The sequence below is a fragment of the Bolinopsis microptera genome, chromosome 2, assembly GCF_026151205.1.
Source record: "Bolinopsis microptera isolate Bmic1 chromosome 2, MBARI_Bmic_1.0, whole genome shotgun sequence".
In the NCBI taxonomy this organism is placed as follows: Eukaryota; Metazoa; Ctenophora; class Tentaculata; order Lobata; family Bolinopsidae; genus Bolinopsis; species Bolinopsis microptera.
This window is the reverse complement of record NC_087073.1, coordinates 7,308,641-7,324,238: the sequence shown is the minus strand read 5'-3', so window position 1 is coordinate 7,324,238 and position 15,598 is coordinate 7,308,641. Positions and strand designations below refer to the sequence as shown.

Here is a 15,598-nt window from a genome sequence, read left to right as displayed (position 1 = left end):
AAAGTACATTGAAAGTACATTCTTGGCTACTATTAGACTCACAATATTTCAAAATAAGCTAATAGTTCGACTTAACATAAAAGTAGGACATGCCCTAAATAAGGAGGGGATGGTTTGGAAAAGCTTATATACACATGTAATTTCTAAACAACAGATATGTGTAGATAAAAGTGGTTTGTTGATATGAGGGCGAGATAGGATACTTCATTGAGGACCTCGAATTTAAATGGTTTAAAGGATGAGCCGTCTAGCAAATGAAAAGTTAAAGTAAAGTAAAGTAAAATTTATGACATCACATCATCACACATTTCTACAAAATATCATTGCACTATGTGAAAAAATATATAATAAATATTTCCCCACCAACATTAATTATTTATCAAATACAATATTTAGAAACAATTTTATCAAAAACATTATCCTATTTTAAAAACTTTCCAGTGGAATAAAGATTTATAAAACGCTTCTTTGCCACATAAGGATGGAACCAAAGATAATTGTTATGTTTCTCTTTATTACTGACATAACTGGCTCCCTCAATTCTTACTAGAACTTCATTAGAAACATTCCAAAAAAAGCAATCAGTTGTAATACTTTTAGAAATCATATCTATCTTATATCCTTCTAATTTAATTTTAAAACCTAAAACTGTCACAGAGTTCTTGACGTCCGGAGGGAGTTTGTTCCAATATGGAATAACTCGCTCCGGGAGAAAGGACTTCTGGATATTCTTTACTTGACCTTTGTCACACTTTTACTACATCTATTGGATGAAACCAGATTAAGACCTGATCTGCTTGGTCTGAACAAGTCTGAACCATAATCAGTCATACCATTAATTACCTTAAAAGCTTCAATAAGGTCCCCACGTATTCGCTGCTCTGCCAGCGTTGTCAAATTGAGGATTTCCAGTCTACGGCTGTAAGGAAGAGTACCCACCTCATCAATCAGACGGGTAAACAAATTCACATCACAACAAAAAGCAGTTTAGACCCCCATCCAACAAGCACTCCATGATAGAGATTTAAAAAAATAAATGTATATATCAAATGTATATAAACTAAATCAAAATCCTTTTTACGTAACTTATAAATACACTAAACATTTTATTTATTTATGACTTTTCCTCCAAAATCAGGCAGTACGTTGCGGTACTGGCCTTAACGGGTGATACTTGTAAAATATTTGTCTCAAATATTGAAACCCTCGTAGAGTTCAACTAAGCTTAGCGCGCATTATTAACGGAAGTTGACGCCCCGCGCGCATTGTTATAGTTGCTTGAGATTATAAATTGTTGTTTTCTTGATTGTAGTTGTAGCGCGCTCACTAAATCGCTCGCCCAAACTTTTTTCATTTAACTGTTAATGCGTATTTTCGCATTGGATAAATTGCAAAATTGGTTTTGCTGTCAGGAGTGCTGCGCTGGTTCTATATCCTCAGTAGTTTGCTTCAAGCTCAGTTAACGTCTAGCCTTAATAACACCTTATTCAGTTATTCTATACTTCATATTTGACTACACTATTTACTCGATTAAAAGTCTGTTATTCATGATCAAAGGTATAGCATGTTAATTTCGAGTGATTAAAACTTAAAGTTCATCGCCAATGGTCAATTTGTGCTTTCGTTAACAATTTCAGGTTTACTGCCGAGTTTTTGTTGGGTTGACCATTTTGTGGAAATCTACCGGATCAGGATGTCTCCATCCATTCGTGTCCCACTAAAGCTTCATCAAAAACAAGGTACATATACGTACACTTAGAACACCTTCACCATTCAACTCTACTCCAGCTTCTATCAATCACGATTTTTCACTATCACTGTTTCATACATCTTTCAGCCGTGCAACTTCATTATAAGCAGCTGTTTCTGGTTTCGATTGTTAATCATATTTTTGAGGTTTGAAGTGTCGTTTTTTCCCTGAATTTGCTGGTATGTAAAATTAGGTGGCTTACGTAATAATATCGATTGACAGCAATGTAAATAATGTAAATGTTAGTGAACACTCAAATTATTTGTTGTCATTCCTTATTTATGGTTGTTCTTGTCTCAGTGATTTTATGTAGTCGCAATTTATTTAAGCTGACTATCAAAACCTTCCCCTCAGCTTGTTTTAACATAATATCATTTGAAATCATAATTGGACAGTGGTCTCCCAAAGAGAGTGCTCCTTAAAATACCCAAACTCAGACGCCTAACATCACTGCACCAGCAATATGAGTTATCATGTAGAAAGGAAACCAATCTTACTGCTCAATTCCCATTATATTAAAAGATTTTATATTTAGATCTTCTAAAATCTGGAGCACGTCATAGCGCCAAAACTCAAGCTTCTTGACTACTCCTATAAAGATAGCCTCGCTCAAAGATAAAACATCCGATAACTCGCTACAATTACAAATAATATACTACAAACAATGTATATGGACACGTTCATTTGAGTTTGAGGATATTGGCAGTGGCGTAACGAAAGGCCCTGCTGACCCCGCTGTGCAGGGGGGCGCCGTCTTAGGGGGGCGCCAAATCGTCGTTTGAATGTTGGACAATTTCGAAAACTTAACTAAAGTACTAGCAAAACTGCGCGTTTTGCTCTAGATACACACTTTTTTAGAGATTTTACCGGCGTATTCTTTAAAATCACCTAATTTGTTCAATTTTAGGGAGGGGCACCAAAAGGGGAGGGGGCGCCAACAGGGGGGCGCTTTTTTCGGCAGGGGGGGCGCCAACAGGCAACGTTACGCCACTGGATATTGGTAAACAAAAATGATAGCGTTTTCGACGATAGTGGCTTAATTTTGACATATATTAACCTAGCACGTTCAGAAGTTCTGAACATTATAATAGCCACGTAACCCATACTCCCATATGCACTGCTCAGATAGAAAATCTATTGTTGTTAGGCACTATAATGGTTCAAATGTCACATTTTGTGTGACTTAGTTAACTGCAGTTGTCTAACTATCATTCCTTGGTCTGAAATATAGTAGATTAGGTCAATCTAACAATTATGATACAACATTGGTTAAAGGGCACGGATCAATGAAACAAGAAATTCAATGAAACAACAAATTTAATTTTAGCACATTTTTACAGAATAAAAAGATGTAAAACAATTCATAAAATATAATGCCCATTTGGTGTATGACTTTTTGTCCTTGACTGCTAGTTTGGTTTTGGAAGGACAGGTAACTAACGGGGCAAGGAATGCGTGTGCCTGGAAGCTTTTGCACACACCGAAACGCTAATTCAGTTAAGTTTATAGAGACAAGGCTCAGATTAGGACTAGAAGAAAAATTGTTAGCAGACATTAAGGGTTCTGTTTATAGTTGTTATTATAGGTTACAGTCTTGTTGTGACAAAAAGTCTACACTAAAACATTCTTTAGTTTATATTGTGTAGTTCAAGGATATAAAATGCAGCTTCAAGCAGTGGCGTAACGAAAGGCCCTGCTGACCCCGCTGTGCAGGGGGGCGCCGTCTTAGGGGGGCGCCAAATCGTCGTTTGAATGTTGGACAATTTCGAAAACTTAACTAAAGTACTAGCAAAACTGCGCGTTTTGCTCTAGATACACACTTTTTTAGAGATTTTACCGGCGTATTCTTTAAAATCACCTAATTTGTTCAATTTTAGGGAGGGGCACCAAAAGGGGAGGGGGCGCCAACAGGGGGGCGCTTTTTTCGGCAGGGGGGGCGCCAACAGGCAACGTTACGCCACTGGCTTCAAGCTTTCAAGGTGGATATTGGAGAGCTGGCGAAAGATTATGGCCTTTGTATCAATGGTTTTAATAAGCTATAAATATCTTAAACTATACAGTGCTAATTAAGATTTCTTTAAACTTCATTCTCAAATTAGATTTTAAAAATTCAAAAGTAAATATACAATAATTTTATTAAAACTTTCTCACACCTCACACATACTTTACTCACAGGACAAGACTTGGAAAACAGTAGCCTAGGGTAATTTTAATTAGTTAATTGAGATGTGTGTGACCAGCCAGTTATAATGTTTGGGAAATAAGATTTGCGCAGTCAAAATCTTTGACAGTCCAATCAAGCAGGGCGTGATTATGTTGATTCGTTAATAGCGCACGTTTTAGCTTACCTCGCAAGCACATTACACTAGTAGTAAAGTCAGTCATTCTGAATTTTGGGGTTAAATGTTAAAAATTTTGGTTGATCTAGTGTTGTGATTGTCAGGTGGGTCTGCCTGACAGATTAGAAGGCAGGGTTTCCTCGAGGAACATGTGTAACCCTCATGAGTCATGTAGAGAGCTCCCGTTCTACCCAGAGACTGTTGAGTATACTACACCAAAAGGACACGCAATATCACCACAGGAAACTGTCAGAGACCTTGGAGTGTATGTTAGCAGCAGTAGGTCATGGGGTCCTCACATTGAGAAGACAGTTCAAGGAGCTAGAAAAATGGCGGCTTGGACATTGAGTGCCTTTAGAGACCGGTCACAAGTAGTCATGCTGACTTTATACAAAAGTATGGTTCGCTCCAAGCTAGAGTACTGCTGTCCAGTCTGGAACCCTACAAAAGTCACAGAGATACAAAAGCTGGAGACTGTACAGAGATCCTTTACTAGAAAGATATCTGGCTGCCGTGATCTCCAGTACTGGGACAGGCTGAAGAAGCTTAAGTTGATGTCCCTTCAGAGGCGGAGAGAGCGTTATTCTATTATTCATGTATGGAAAATTCTTAATGAACATGCTCCGAACGATACGGGCTTCGAGTTCAAGTCTCATCAAAGGCATGGTATTAAGGCAGAGATCCCAGCCATGAACAAAAACGCACAGTTGTCGGTAAGAACAGATTACGACAACAGCTTTAGAGTTAGAGCAGCTCAGCTCTTCAACGTGCTCCCATCGGAGCTCCGGAGTATCACATTGCTAGACAGTTTCAAAGTTGGTCTAGGCAGATTTATGGAACAGTACCCAGACACACCACCGGTTCCGGGATACACTCCGACAAACGATAACTCAATGCTGAGCTGGAGGAGGACGCACTCGATGCAGTTGTCCTGAGCACGCCCTGCCAAACTCACCAAAACGTACCAAAACAAAAAGTAACGTAGGGATATTGGAGCATGGAATTTCATTATCTTGTAGAGCTCGAGGTAACTGTGGTATGTATAGAGATTTTGTATAGCTAGAATATTATTATGCTTAAATATCGGTTTGGTGTGCTCTTTTATGAAAACTTTTTGGTCAAGTTTCTGGTGTCCTATAGGCCTAGTACGTGCACAAGTCTTAAACTTATCAAGGTATGCCAGCCTATCACCAAATAGTACTCTGAGACAGTACTTCTGAGCTTATACGTTGTTTCGCTGCCCCACCCCATACAGATATACAGTAGGAAAGATGTGATTCGAACAGGGTATAATGATTTTGATTTGAAACTTTTACAAAATAGCAAGTATACAAATGTACAGCAATTCGAAAAAACATATAAAATGGCCTGGGCCGAAATGTATAAATGCTAAAAAGCGTGGGTCAGTGAAACAAGTACAGAGGACAACTTTCAAAACAGGAGTTTTATGGCCGCCCAAAGTCTCAATAACATCACCTCCACCTAGTAATAAAATTATGAAATGTGAAAAGTGTGAAACAATCAAATAATAATGTATGTATATAATATAATTGTCTCTCAAATACAGATAACTTCCGTTAACTCTTAAAATACCCCTACAAGTACATATTATACTGATCGGTGGTGTCCGAGAAACATGAATTACGTCATCATGGTGTCTTCTTAACCCGGCTACAGACCTTCCCGTTACGGATGTAGTGGTCGAGATGAGTCTGTTCAGCCCTCTTCTTCTTCAGGTCAGTTACCACGTTCTTCCTTGCTGCACGCTCTTCACTGGATCTATCAGGACAGATCCATACATTTTTGTGTGCATCAGCCATCTTCAGTCTCCCTGTTTTCATCAGAATCTGATGAACTGCTGTTGAGCTTGGGACGGTGATTTCCACGAATTTCGAAGTTTTCTAATTTCAGTTCTCTTGCCATCGAAGTGAACCATCTTTCAGTACAGCCCTCTACATCTTCCTTTTCTTCGTAGTTGAAATCCTTGATTTTCTTCTGAGATCGGGTCAAATTCAGATCATCCTCCATGGTGTACTTGTATAATAATGTACAATTACACACGCAAAGGCTAACTCGCGGTAGCAGCAAACTAATATAATTGTTGGTGTAGAAATTCTGGAAGGGAGCAGCGAAGTCTACATAAAGTGGATGTGGAACGATTTAGAGTTCGCTTAAGAGCTTTAATGTGATCTTCCCATGATAGGTTCTCGTCAATTATAACACCCAGAAATTTTGCGGATGAAACCTTTTTGATTGGAAAGTTGTCTATAGTTAATACAACTTCAGGGTGTGATAAATGAAGTGTATGTAGCAGCACTTGGACATGTTTATATGTAACTTATTCGCTCTCATATAAGACTTTAATGGTGACAAAAGCTCATTTACATCGAACGGTTACAAGGCAATATTTGGGTAACTTTGTCACACTCAGAATACCATACCTCTATTCTACTGTGAGGTGTCCTCAAAAACCTTTTAACTCATTATTTGATGGTTGATCTACCAATCATAGCCCTAAAATATTTTGTTTCGAATAGTTAGCTAATACAGGCACTTGGTTATTGGGAAATGAGGTTAATTCTGTCACAATATATGGAATTTTAAATTTTGGGCGAATTATTTATATCTGATTTTGGTTTGAAAGGCGGGAAAACTTTATCATATGATGACAATGTAGTTGATGCAAGTTAAGATCAATTGATGTTTACATTGTCACAAAAAATGATACGAAATCGTAAATAGGTTAAAAACAATGATTATAGAATGAAATAGTCTCTTATAATAACTCTTTAAATAATAACTGATGCGATGTGACAAAGTAAACATGTCTTGCCCCTATTTTGAAGATCTATATATTCTATGACTCTATTAGAATTCAAAATTCTTCCAGAAAAAAATCGGTAGAATATTGTCCAGAACATCAGAGCTCAAGTTTAACAATTTTAGGTTAAATTTGTCAAAGTCACTAAAAATGTGACAAAATTAACTTTTCCTGCCCCAACAATTTCAAGATAGTGTGTAAAAATTAGCATAGGCTGCTTTATTGCCTATATAAATCAATCCAAACTACGAAAAAGATCTGTTAATCTGATGACGATTACCTAACTCTTATAATAACTGATGTGGCAAAGTAAACATGTCTTGCCTCTATTTTGAAGATCTATAACTCTATTAGAATTCAACATTCTTTCAGAAACGATTGGTAGAATATTATCCAGAACATCAGAGCTCAAGTTTAACAATTTTAGATTAATTTGTCAAAGACGCTGAAAATGTGACAAAATTAACTTTCCCTGCCCCAACAATATCAAGATAGTGTGTTAAAATTGGCATAGGATGCTTTATTGCCTATATTAATCGATCCAAACTACGAACAAGATCTGTTAATCTGATGACGATTACCTAACTCTTATAATAATTACTGATGTGACAAAATAAACATGTCTTGCCCCTATTTTGAAGAGATATACCTCTATTAGAATACTATGTAACTTTATCATCAATGAACTAGTTATTTTGCCAGCAAGGAGCTAACAGAGTTATAATAATTTTTTGTGACGAAATAACCCTATTTTTGACCATGTTGCGGTAGTTTAATTGTGACACTGTTAACATATTACCACCCGATAATGATTTATGTGACTGGTGCGTGGTACTAGCAGTGTTGTTTGATCCATCTATCAATATTAGCTTGCTCACTGTGACCACGGGTTTTCTAATAGTACATAATATAAGGGGTTTAAGCTGGTATATCATTATTTGTTCAATTTCACACATGTTCAGATATCATCAAGATTATGCGACAAAGTAAACTTGTTTGTGCCTTCTGTGTTTTAATTCCTTACGACTATTATGATATAATAACAATTCCTAGCACTTCCAGGCCATCAAATAAACCTACACTACTCAGCATTGCTTATCAGGGTCAGGGTGCCCTAAACATTCTTCACATGTTTTCTTAAACCGTTTCAGTCACCGGCTACACCACCCAGTCTAAGTACCTTCTCTGTTCTAGCCATACCAGGGTCCTAGCCATACCAGCGTTCCTTACGCTTAGTACTAGCACATAACTGGTAGTCCCATAACGAGCACAATCGCCCCTACTTAACAACACTCGTCGACGCTCCCTGTACTTGTATTTTGGACATTTACTTTACTATCAATTAATTGAGTATTAAATAACGATCAGATTAATCAATAACTAATTACCCACATTTCCAGGTCACCGTCAGTCCGAGTGTCCATTGTGATTGCCTGAACTTCAGGTCTTACCCAGAATTACCGTGCAAACATTTATTGGCGGTTATTCGTGAGTCGAACGTTGAATGGACCGATCTTCCGCTTTCATTCAGGTAAGAAACGGATCTTGCTTCATTTAAGTATTTATGAATAACCTATTTCAGCGTAAAACTAGTTGTTTGATCATTGCATCCTCTTGTATCTGATAAGAACGCTATGCCTATTTTGATACGGATTCTATAACAATTAATTTCACTGACACTGTATCGCAGGCACAATCCTCACCTATGCACGGATCCTGGTGCTAGCTGTTCGACTCAAGAAGTTAGTCTTCCACTAACAGTACACGATAGTCTTCCACAAGACCAGAGCCCGAAGAAAACAGATAAAAACACTGAGGGAGACCTAAATGCAACATTCGGAAAGCTTGCAGATCTTAGGAGCATGATCTATAAGTTCGTTTTTATTACGCTATAGTTTAGATATCTTGTATTAAGTTGAAAAGGTGTTATTCGAGTGTTATAAAAAATGTCGATGGTTAGGCTCCTAAATTGAAAGGACAGATAGGTAGATAGGGTAAAAGGTAGAAGTATTAGGTGACCTAGAATAACATCTGGAAATCCAAACTTTCGAGAAACCTTAAAATAATATTGTTCAAAGCGGCTTGCAAATCATTACTAGTGTGCGAATCACAAACCTGATGAACAATACCGTGACACAACCAAATTTGCGACTATCTGTATATTTACTCATAATTTTTTCAGTGTTGCTCCTGAAAATAGACGTGAGATGAGAGACCTTGTCTCAAGTGTTATTGATGGGATGCTTATTCCACGGTAAGTAAAATAAACTAAATAACAAAAGTAGATAGATAAAGTGAATATTTAACAAGTTAACACTTTAACACAAAGGTTAATTGATAAAATTAACAATCACCATGTAAACATGCGCTGCGAGGTCATGAAAGCCCTGAACAACCCCCTCCTTCATGAAGAGCTAGCTAAAGTGTTCAACGAGTCTTTCGAGAAAAACATTCACATTGAAGCAATAGGAGCAGGCATCCTTAGTCCTTACACCACTGACTAAGCCTGGTAAAACTCGCGGCCCAGTCAAGTCGATATGACCATTGACCCTGCTGAATGTTTCTAGAAAGATCCTGTCACTGATAGTGCTAAACAGAATAGAGAGAGCTGTGGAAAACTTCACCGGACCGTTCCAAGCTGCCTACAAAGCTGGCAAGAGCTGTGCCGACCTATTTTGGGCACAGAGCATGCTCATATCTGTAGTAATGAAGAAGGAGTTTGAATGGAACAAAGTGAGTATTGACATGTCAGCTGCCTTCAATACCATCCGCAGAGGTACAACAATCAGACTACTAGAAGCTGCAGGATGCTCCAGAGACGACCTGAGGCTTGTACAATACCTCATGGCTAACACCACTCTAGTAGTCAGAGTGTGTTCTACTGACTCAGAGATGTTCTCTTTCAACATAGGAGCCTCCCAAGGAGACAGCACAGCTGGTAAATTGTTTACCCTCAATCTAGCTGGAGCTGTAGTGCACATAAGAGCAGTCCTCCCCTCAAGACCCAACCCTCCGATAGCCGATAACCACATGCCTCTTAAGTCCGGCTATTCAGACGATGTAAAGAAGATTGGTGAAGATATGGAGGAGTTACAAGATATCTTTCAGATCTCCAAGAATATTCTCAGTGAATGGAGTCTCTTTGTCAATGACACAAAGACAAAGTTTACCAGAGTGTATTTAGAAGAAGTTGGTGCCTGCGACGAGTGGGATAATGAGCTAAGAGGAAAAGAGGAGTGGAGAAACGAGACGCTTCTTGGTACTAAGCTTGGATCAGAGCAGGATGTTACTAATAGAATAAATAAAGCTAACACCGCCTTCTGGTCATTTGACAAGCTGTGGTGCCAGGGATCAGAGAGGAGTCAGATAACTGAAAAGAGAAAGATCAAACTCTACGACTCACTAGTAGTATCAGTGCTCCTGTACAACTGCTGCTGCTGGGCCGTACCTCAGCATGTTCTAGAGTCTGTAGATGTTTTTCAGAGGAAGCATCTCGAGCGCATCCTACACATCTATTGGCCTAGCTCAATATCTAACAAGGCCCTCTACGCTCGTACCCAGACCAGGCCCCTTTCCGAGAGAGTGGAAAAGGCACGGTGGACAATGCTAGGTCATGTTCTACGCAGTGACAACGACACGCCTGCCTACCAGTCTCTGTTATTTGCTACACTAGGATGTCAAACGCTAAAGGGACGAGTGGGTAGACATAGGACTAATTTGTATGATATTATTGTGAAAAAGGACATATTTAAGAGACAAATTTATTTGAAAAACGAAGATGATCTTACCAATTTAGTGAACTTAGCAAGAGATAGAGTAGGATGGAGGAGTTTATTTACTTTGAGACATATTGAACGAATGAGTCTTCGAAAGCGTAAATAGGCCAGCACTTTGCTGAGCCTCTTTAGGTGCTCTTTTGTTTATAGATGTTATTATATATGTAAACATGTAAACGAACAATTTATGAATTTGTGAAAAGGTGAAATTGTGAAAATCAGTTCTTTACGTGTCAACTGTCATGTGATACAGTTTCTATGTGAAGCTGAAAAATATTATTTGTATTTTATAGCTGGACAAAGACCGTTGCTAATGACCGCTGCTAATGTTATGTATATGTTACTATCTTGCTGTTCAAATATGTGTAATCTCCTAATGAAGGGATTAAATTATAGAGACCAAGCTAAACCATGTACTGAAAAAGCTTTAAAATCAGTAAAGACGGCACTCAAAAGCTATTGCGATAAATTGTCTAATTTATGGCATAAACCTATAGAAGAGTTTCAAGAGTGGAAAACACTAATCATAGAGCAAGTGAAAATTCAACTGCAAGGAGCTAAACCATATCCCTATTATTCAGTATTATCAGATGTTGAAGTCTTAGCAGATTTAGATGAGCTTCATAAAGATTTTGTATTGGTTCCTACCGATAAAGCCAAAAATAATATTACTATTGTTTGTAAAAAGTTCTATATTAGTATGATTGAAAAGGAATTATCATCGAATACATTTACTAAAGTTAATCGTTCAGAAGATGATATAATTAATGAGCATAAAGCATTCTTACTTAAACATCGTATTAAATTTGATGAAGATAATAGCAAATTACCTTATTTATAATTTATATATTACACCAAAACAGCATAAAAAGCCAGTTGGAGTTAGATATATAACGTCTGGTAGTGGAAGTAGTTTACAACAATTATCAGTCTATCTTAGCATTTGTATTAAATCTATGCTTCACTCAGCTAAAAATAAATCTATATATGATAATAAATTTCACGTTAGAAATGATTATTTTGTTATTGATAATAATGAGCCTATCTTAGATTTTCTTAGTTATGATAATACCCAGAAGGGTTTAAAGTCTGTCAGTACTTATGATTTTTCAACTTTATATACATCTATTCCTCATATTCAATTGAAGGATAATCTTCGTATGTTTGTAGAAAGAGTATTTGATTTTAAAGATAAGTCTTATATTATTCCTAATCTTTATACTAAGAAGGCCTATTTCTCTGATAATGTTAGTAAAAATAAAGTTCATTTTTCTAAAGATACACTTTTGGAATGTCTTAATTATTTGATTGATAATTCTTATGTTACTTATCAGGGTCAAATTTATAGACAAGTTATTGGAATACCAATGGGTACCAATGCAGCACCACAAATAGCTAATGTTTATTTACATGTTTACGAATATAAATATATTAAACTTTTGATAGAACAAGGGGATACAGAAAATCTAAAAAGATTAAAAGACACATTTCGTTATCAAGATGATTTGATAGTTTTTAATGATTTCAATTTATTACAGAATGTATTAGAAGATATTTATCCTAAGGAAATGATAGTAAATAATACTAATATTTCGGCTCGTAAATGTTGCTATCTAGACTTAAACATTAGTATTTATCAAGGAAAGTTTAGAGTGACGTTATATGATAAAAGAAAAGATTATAATTTTAAAATTATATCTTATCCTTTTTTGGATGGAAACGTTCCAAATAATTTGTCTTATGGAATATTTATTTCTCAATTAGTACGATTAGCCAGAATTAATTCGACACTTAAGGGTTTTAAAAATTGTGTTACCGAACTTTTAGGTAAATTGGTTGCGCAAGGATTTAAGTTAGCTGCTTTGCGCAACAAGTTTGTCAAGTTTTATAAATCAAGATTAAATATCTGGGGTAAATATGGTAGTGATATTTATGATGAATTTATTGAAATGTTTCAATCACCTAATATTATTTTGTAATTTGTATCGACATATATCGTTTTTCAGTTATATAAGTTACCTAATATCTATTAATTATTCTAGTATTTGTGATTAATTTGTATTGATTTATTATTTGTGACTTATAAATTAGTAACCATTATTTTACCGTCTAAAAAAATTTGTTTGTCAAATATTAATTTTATGAAGGAGTAAGTTGACAAAAGATGCGCATTCGTATATTCATTTATTGCATGTTTAATTTGTTTTTTGTGTTTAATTTACGATTATTTGCATTTGAGATTCTGCGATTAAATTTATTTTGTTGATTGTAATGTTATGATATTGCATAATTTATTGTAAATGTAATATATGTTTCAGAAAATTATGTAATGTAACGTGATGGAGGTTCTTTAAGCGGGAAATTCCAGTCCAAACCCTGGAAACATGACATAAAGGATTTGTTTTACTTGTTGCATGAAAAGCACTAATATATTTTTTCGACGATGTATCAAAACATTTAACATTCAGGCTTTCGGAGATGACAAAGATTTACATGACGGTAACAGCAACTCGGGACGATTTGTCACTGTTGTCAACGACTTCTCGGGCAGAAAAGCGGACGGACTTCGCAGATTCGCTCCCAAAGCGAGCAAAATAAATCGAAAGAAGTTTCCCGAAAGGAAACTAAATTATGGTTTCGGATCAGACTCTGATTTCGAGAATGATGTATGATTTGGTCGAATTTTATGAATTTAAATCTGATTTTTGTTTTATTTTATTGCATCATTTATTGCTTTATTAATTTTTTCTTTTTTACAAAACAAGTTGTTTTCATTTTAATACAGTATAATGAATGGAACCATCTCCTCTTGATTCCCTGTTCTACGTAACACTTATTATGAGTCTCCGATCGCTTAAAAGAGGAAAAATGTATCTGTTCATTGTTCAAGTAGGTCATTAAAATGGATTAGTTGCGTACCCAAATATTATATTCAGAAAAACAGCAAGCGAGCATTATTGGGATTGTTGTTAAAGCAACCTCAAACAAATTGATAGATTATTAATACACAAATGCTGTATGCTATTGAGAGTACACTTACAGCGAACCACGCTGATAGTATGCTATAATTTCAAATAATACTGAATATAGTGAACTGTATTTCCCAATAATACTGGAGATAAGTGTACTGTATTTTCAAATAATACTGGAGATAAGTGTACTGTATTTTCCAATAATACTAAAGATAGGTGTACTGTATTTTCCAATAATACTGGAGATTAGCGTACTGTATTTTCCAATAATACCGGAGATAAGTGTACTGTATTTTCCAATAATACTGGAGATAAGTGTACTGTATTTTCCAATATTACTGGAGATAAGTGTACTGTATTTTCCAATATTACTGGAGATAAGTGTACTGTATTTTTAATTAATACTGGGGATAAGTGTACTGTATTTTCCATTAATACTGGAGATAAGTGTACTGTATTTTCCAATAATACTGGAGATAAGTAAACTGTATTTTCCAATAATACTACAGATAAGTGTACTGTATTTTCCAATAATACTGGGGATAAGTGTACTGTATTTTCCAATAATAATGGAGATAAATGTACTGTATTTTCCATTCTCTCATGATCAGTGTGTAACTGTCCATAATGTAAAAGTTGTTATCTCACTCTTGTTTACGCTAATATAATGCATTAAATAGGGGTGCAATAACTGGGAGGGAGATAACTATTGTTATATCCCTCGGTCAAACCTCGGGATATAACTCGTTTTATCCAACTCGTCAAACTCGTTGGATAAAACTATTTTCACAACTCAAAGTTGTGAAAATAATGTTATCACATTATAAGCAGTGCTGTAACTGCTTAATAATACTAGAGATAAGTGTACTGTATTTTCCAATAATACTGGAGATAAGTGTACTGTATTTTCCAATAATACTGGAGATAAGTGTACTGTATTTCCAATAATACTGGAGATAAGTGTACTGTATTTTCCAATAATACTGGAGATAAGTGTACTGTATTTCCCAATAATACTGGAGATAAGTGTACTGTATTTTCCATTAATACTGGGGATAATTGTACTGTATTTTCCATTAATACTGGAGATAAGTGTACTGTATTTTCCAATAATACTAGAGATAAGTGTATTGTATTTTCCAATAATACTAGAGATAAGTGTACTGTATTTTCCAATAATACTAGAGATAGGTGTACTGTATTTTCAAATAATACTGGAGATAAGCGTACTATATTTTCTAATAATACTAGAGATAAGTGTACTGTATTTTCCAATAATACCGGAGATAAGTGTACTGTATTTTCCAATAATACTGGAGATAAGTGTACTGTATTTTCTATTAATACTGGAGATAAGTGTACTGTATATTCCAATAATACTAGAGATAAGTGTACTGTATTTTCCAATAATACTGGGGATAAGTGTACTGTATTTTCCAATAATACTGGAGATAAGTGTACTGTATTTCCAATAATACTGGAGATAAGTGTACTGTATTTTCCATTAATACTGGGGATAAGTGTACTGTATTTTCCATTAATACTGGAGATAAGTGTACTGTATTTTCCAATAATACTAGAGATAAGTGTACTGTATTTTCCAATAATACTGGGGATAAGTGTACTGTATTTTCCAATAATACTGGAGATAAATGTACTGTATTTTCAAATAATACTGGAGATAAGTGTACTGTATTTCCAATAATACTGCAGATAAGTGTACTGTATTTCCCAATAATACTGGAGATAAGTGTACTGTATTTTCCATTAATACTGGGGATAAGTGTTCTGTATTTTCCAATAATACTAGAGATAAGTGTTATGTATTTTCCAATATTAATATTGGAGATATAAAGTGAATTGTATTTTCCAATGTGGAAAGCATATTTGAAGTCTATTATTTTGCTTTCCCAATTATATATTAGCAATAAGGAAGTGCT

At 35.6% G+C, this 15,598-nt stretch overlaps 3 protein-coding genes across 3 annotated transcripts in view; 2 read left to right on the top strand and 1 right to left on the bottom strand.

Moving 5' to 3' along the window:
- LOC134811527 (uncharacterized) overlaps positions 1-15,598 on the bottom strand; it is a 47,825-nt gene that overhangs the window by 29,427 nt on the left and 2,800 nt on the right. The gene's annotated exons all lie outside the window — the stretch shown is intronic.
- Positions 4,239-5,024, top strand: LOC134826738 (uncharacterized). The gene has a single exon (XM_063839230.1). The coding sequence runs from the start codon at positions 4,239-4,241 to the stop codon at positions 5,022-5,024; it is 786 nt and encodes a 261-aa protein (XP_063695300.1).
- On the top strand, positions 8,773-13,358 carry LOC134826737 (uncharacterized). Its single transcript, XM_063839228.1, has 4 exons — positions 8,773-8,783; positions 9,093-9,164; positions 9,478-10,354; positions 13,155-13,358. The coding sequence occupies exons 1-4, from the start codon at positions 8,773-8,775 to the stop codon at positions 13,356-13,358; spliced, it is 1,164 nt and encodes a 387-aa protein (XP_063695298.1).

What these genes read in the sequence shown, in the direction of transcription:
- LOC134826738 (XM_063839230.1), top strand. Translation starts at nt 4,239, where the DNA reads ATGTGTAACCCTCATGAGTCATGTAGAGAGCTCCCGTTCTACCCAGAG.
- LOC134826737 (XM_063839228.1), top strand. An exon ending in GATGGGATGCTTATTCCACG is followed by an intron (nt 9,165 to 9,477) that starts GTAAGTAAAATA and finishes GAATGTTTCTAG; the next exon opens with AAAGATCCTGTCACTGATAG. An exon ending in ACAACTGCTGCTGCTGGGCC is followed by an intron (nt 10,355 to 13,154) that starts GTACCTCAGCAT and finishes TTTAACATTCAG; the next exon opens with GCTTTCGGAGATGACAAAGA.